The 5069-nt window shown below is 36.6% G+C and overlaps 1 protein-coding gene across 5 annotated transcripts; it reads right to left on the bottom strand.

The window, feature by feature from the left end:
* Positions 1 to 1438: 1438 nt before the first annotated feature.
* Positions 1439 to 4030, bottom strand: LOC147504202 (carboxyl-terminal-processing peptidase 2, chloroplastic-like). Of its 5 annotated transcripts, none has more exons than XM_086604043.1 (6): positions 3928 to 4030; positions 3539 to 3820; positions 2564 to 3443; positions 2205 to 2287; positions 1930 to 2073; positions 1439 to 1767 (listed from the first exon to the last, which is right to left on the bottom strand). In XM_086604043.1, the coding sequence occupies exons 4-6, from the start codon at positions 2252 to 2254 to the stop codon at positions 1536 to 1538; spliced, it is 426 nt and encodes a 141-aa protein (XP_086460169.1). In that variant the 5' UTR covers positions 2255 to 2287; positions 2564 to 3443; positions 3539 to 3820; positions 3928 to 4030; the 3' UTR covers positions 1439 to 1535. The 5 variants fall into 5 exon arrangements, with proteins under 5 accessions (XP_086460169.1, XP_086460168.1, XP_086460170.1 ...); XM_086604042.1 differs by having other exon boundaries at positions 2209 to 2287; XM_086604044.1 differs by having other exon boundaries at positions 2205 to 2270.
* Positions 4031 to 5069: the final 1039 nt, after the last annotated feature.

The raw sequence follows: 5069 nt of genomic DNA, 5'->3' as shown, positions 1-5069 counted from the left end.
TCACTTGAATAAACTTGAGCCATATTTGATTATTATATTTAAAATTCAAGTCGAAATAGAAGACGAGCAATACACGGATAAACTATGAAAGTTTTAAATTTGTTAACCTCGCAAAATCAGGAAAGAACTTTACCAGGCTTCAGGTCACGGTGAATGATGCCATTAGAATGTAAGCATTCCATCACTCGAGCAATATCTAATGCAAAGTTTAGAGAGGGGGCAAATCTGGATAGCTTGGACGCATGTCCCACATATACTTTTTAAGTGAACCACCTTTCATCAGATCCGTGACATATTAGCATATATGGTTGCAGAGATGCACCAATAAACTGTCACACCACAAAAGCTTATGTCAGTATCAAGAATAATGAGCCAGTACTATCAATAGAATGTCCATACTTAAATTCCAAAAGTATTCAGTTATATGTGTGGTATATCTGAAGAGTAAGATGCAATTTATATTTAATTACAAAGTTGTAGGCTGCATATATGAAATATGAGTCGTGAACTATTCATTTCTACTCAAAGAAAAACAGTTCCTGGACACTTAGAGATCAATAAATTACATGCATTGTTCATTTCTGCACGATTTTAGAAGAACATATAAAAGTCAAGTACTAGGATATGACAGAAACTCTCACATACATATCTACAAGGTGGTAACTATGACGAATTCAAACTGAACTATGGAGAAATGACTCGTAAACAATATAAACATAAACATGACACAACCTGATCCAGTGTCCAACTTTTACAACGCCTCCGACATGCTGACCTACAGTAACCTAACACACTCCTATCCTGTGAAAGTGTGTCCACATGGGTCTAAAATGCAGGCACAACATGGTCAGCCTGAGACATAAAGTCGAGACTAAATGTGAGCTCTAAGCAAGTAAAAGAATCTATAATTAAGAAAGGAAGGTAGATATAATGTCGATGGAGATACTACGAAAACCAACAAAAGTGAACCCCCTAGGAGCTACAGTAATCTTAGTAAAGGACAATGTGTTTGTTAAAAAAAGCAATTCCATAAACAAAACTTTCAGGGTATTGATAACATGGGTGGCGTGGTAAACAAATGACTAGCTGAACCAGTGAATCACATGCTCGAAAATCCTGGCGCCTTTGGTTCAGTGACTGTGTAAAGCAATAAGCTAAAATTAAAATCTACTTGGATTAAATAAGGCTAAATTTACTGGAGATCTTTGTGCATTCAGTCACAAGTTTCACGCCTTTTCCCATATCAACAAATGGATAACCTGGCAATCTGCGGGTCCTTCCCATCAACTGTAGACCATAACCCTTTGTGCCCCATATTTGTTCCTAAAGCATAACAACTTTGCTCTCCATCTATAAAGAAATCACCATTTAGAATCTTACCCCCAAATGCAATTCCAACTCTTTCACTATGTTTATACCTCTATGTTTATACCTCAACTGGATGTTGATGATCTCATTGCCAGCTTGATCTGCGACAGATGTCCAACTCTTACCATGAACTGGAAGAAGCAGGAACTACTTAAAAACGGGCGGGATCAGACCATGTGAAGCTTGTCGGGAGCTGGTGCTGGAGGAGTGACTGAGACAGCAATTCGCAAGCAAGATGAACTTCCTAATTTTGGAGAATGCAATAGCCAGATTTCTATAAGAAAACATACCATAACTGCTAGAGGTTCAGATGTTGCAATTGCATCACTGCCATCTGCTTCATATATATCTAGAACACCATGACTATCACAGATATACACAATGACTCCTTTCTTTAACCTGAATTTGTAAAACAAAAATGGAAAAGTACAAGAAAATGAAAATGAATATGAAAAAAAAAACTATGGTTCTAAGACACTGTCTGTTAAAGTTCATGTCTACATACACAACACATGCATGGAAGCTAAGATTTGTTTCTAAGGAATATATCATTAAGCTTACCAGATCTTTGCAATGCCAGCCCTACTTGCAGGGGTTCCAGGAGTAGAAGATATAACAACAAGCCCTGTTGATGATTCATCAATTACTGTGGGATAACCAATGGACAACCCTACACCAGTAAGAGCACCTTGAGTACTAGACTGCCTTCAAAGAAAATAATAGTATACTTTAGGAATAAGCTGTAAACAATTGATGGGGGTTTTCATAACCAAAGTCATAGATAATCCAAGCATCTGCCTAGCAGAATACTGGATAGATAAGAAAAGTAAATGTACCCACAAACTCTTAAACTTTTCTGGCTTAAGAAAGCGAGTGAAAGGATCATCTAGTGTGGCAAGCATCTTCCTTATTGTTGTATCTGAGCAAAACACCATTATAAGATGATTACATAACCAAAATATCAAACACAGATTAGGAAGTAACATGTACAATAAAGGAAGTTGTAAATAAGCTATAAGAACAAGATATTAAGCTTGTACATGTTTCTTCTCGCGTGTTCATTGGTTCATTGTGCAGTGCAGTCTCGCGATAGTGAAACCAGAAGGAGGGTATGTACTAGCTACGTACTGTTTTCATATACTGGAAAAGCCAAAATAATAATGAAAAGAAAAACAGATAAAAGGATAGTATGTACCAGTATGTTGCGCATAATCACAAGTAGCAACAATGGAGTTCCAACATTATGAACCTCGCATGCATCAAACAATTACACAATCATTAGTGGCAAATAAAAGTAAAAACTTCAAATTAAAATAGCTAATGGAAAGAAGAAGGGAAAAAAAACTAACCAGGGGCATACGCATCCCCCGGCTGACTACTAATTGCTCCAAGCATCTTGTCATCTCCATCCATGTTGCCATCTGCACCAGAAACTTAAATACACGAAAGGCCTTGATTTCTTTACAACAAGGCAAGTCAAGACATAAAACTAATAAAAAGAATTGACATCTATGTACAATTAAGATTCTAAGTCATGATAACACTAACAGTTCCAAGTCCTGGCAACCACAACCACATCAAAGTTTAACGCCATATTTGTTTCTTAAGTTTCCAAACTAAAGCACAAAAACCAAAAAGTAGAGCAATCCAAAAAAATCTAAAACCTACAAACATCAATCATACTTCAATTGCCCATCAAGCCAAGCTATATACCCTCCTTCAACCCACGTGTTCAAAGTTGCATTACCATCTTGTGGACCATCATAAACAGCAGCATCGGGAACCAATACTTCATCAATATACATTATTCTCTCTCCACCAACCAGAATTCTGCCATGACAAATTGTTGCACCAACATCAACAGACCCCTTAGCAACTTCTGCACCAAACTTATCTAGTAATGTGACTCTAGGTTGTTCAAGCGACCCAAAAGTAGGGGTCAAGTTCTGAGGAGTTGCTGGAGAATGGCGTTGAGCAGAATTTGAACCAAGTTCAGTTCTAGGTGTAGTCACACCCATATGTGCTTCGGTATTGGCTGTCACATTATTATTGCATAGTTGTTGTTGAATGAAAACCTGCGATGGAGTAGATGATGCAAGGATATTTTTTATGTGTGGATCAAGTATTAACAACTCTAACCATTACCACTAATTGCAAAGAAAAAATTGACCTTGAGCATTGATTTGACCTCAGACATGTCTCCATCGACCTTTGATTTAAATGAAGCCATGTCGGCCTCGACCTTTGCAACTGATGTAGTGGCCATTTCGTTGATTAAATCATTTGCCACAGCAGCATGTTGTAGCTACTTTCTAGTAATATTAGAACCAACTCTACGGACACGATTCTTCTTTTCCTTGCCAAATACTTCAGTCAACGCATCAGAGTCGATGTCTTCAGTGTCAGTCTCTCCACTCGCTAGTCTTCTTTTCTGAACTGCTTTCACTTGATCCTGCAATATATATTTTTTTTAAAAATCAAATCAAATATCTAAAAATATATCCGATAGCAATCAAAACCTACAGTTAGTTAATAGAAAGAAACAAAATTTCTACTCACATATTTTTCCCGAGCACTTGGCAAAACTGAACCATCACGGCGTTCACGACCCTTGCACCAGTTATCTACCCGAGTCCTTTTTGCTTGAGGGTTTTGTTCTTGCTACAAGCAAATAATCAATGCTTAGTAATAGTGCTAAAAGAAAGACAACTAAAAGAAAATATATTACTCAGCTAGCATAGTTAATTGTTTTGCAAATTTTATACATGATCAAACGACATTTTTATTTCAAAAGTGATACGTACCAGCTCCTTATGTATTTGGGAGAACGTTTTCCTCCCATTAGTAGTACCAATATCATTCATTGCTCTATTGTTTGCATTTTTTGCATTTCTGTCCTTTACTTTAGGTTGAAGCTCATAGTCAACAAAATCAACCCAAAGAGTTGGATTAACACCAGGTGGGCAGTTTGCCTTAGCTGCTTCAATGCTTTCAGAGTTTGCCAAGAACTTTGACCGATACGTTGCTTTCACAATCCTAAGTTTTTGAGGATAATTCGTCTCAACCCATGGACGAGCAGCAAAATTGGATACATTAAATTCATATTCCTTCTGGCATGAGTAAAGTGATTGATAAGAAAAAAATATAGTGAGATATAGATGAAAGAAAGGTAGAGTTGACCAAAAACAATACAAAAAAAAAAAAAAAAAAAATTCCGTCAAGGCTTTCCAAATAGCATCCTTAAAGCTATCTTTCACTAGTCGCCAATCTTTAGTGTTGATCGGGATATGAAGCCTCACTTCATTCCCTATTGCAGTCTTGAAGTTGCTTGCATTTGGTCCAACAATTTGGCCATTAGACCACACCTCAACAAGCAACTTCCCAAAGGGACCTCTTAATTGTGTCATTTTGGATGACCGAGAACTACATTCACCTGTGGGAGAAGATGCATCTGATGCGCTACAATGTGCATTTGTATTACTTGACTTCATTATTCAAAAACAACTTAACAATTCCCAACAATTGAAAACATATTATCAAGGATTTCATAATGCTTCAAATATGACATGTAACAAACAATTATTTAAGATCTTTAAAATGTAGAATAGATAAAGTAAAAAGAAAATAATAAAAAGTAAAAGAAGAGCACTATCAAATTAACCAGGATATCAAAAAATTAGCACCCAAATCTAGTACATAAT

Source organism: Coptis chinensis, chromosome 4 (genome assembly GCF_015680905.1).
Source record: "Coptis chinensis isolate HL-2020 chromosome 4, ASM1568090v1, whole genome shotgun sequence".
NCBI lineage: Eukaryota > Viridiplantae > Streptophyta > Magnoliopsida > Ranunculales > Ranunculaceae > Coptis > Coptis chinensis.
The sequence above is the reverse complement of the archived record's forward strand: the minus strand, read 5'-3'. Positions and strand labels throughout refer to the sequence as shown.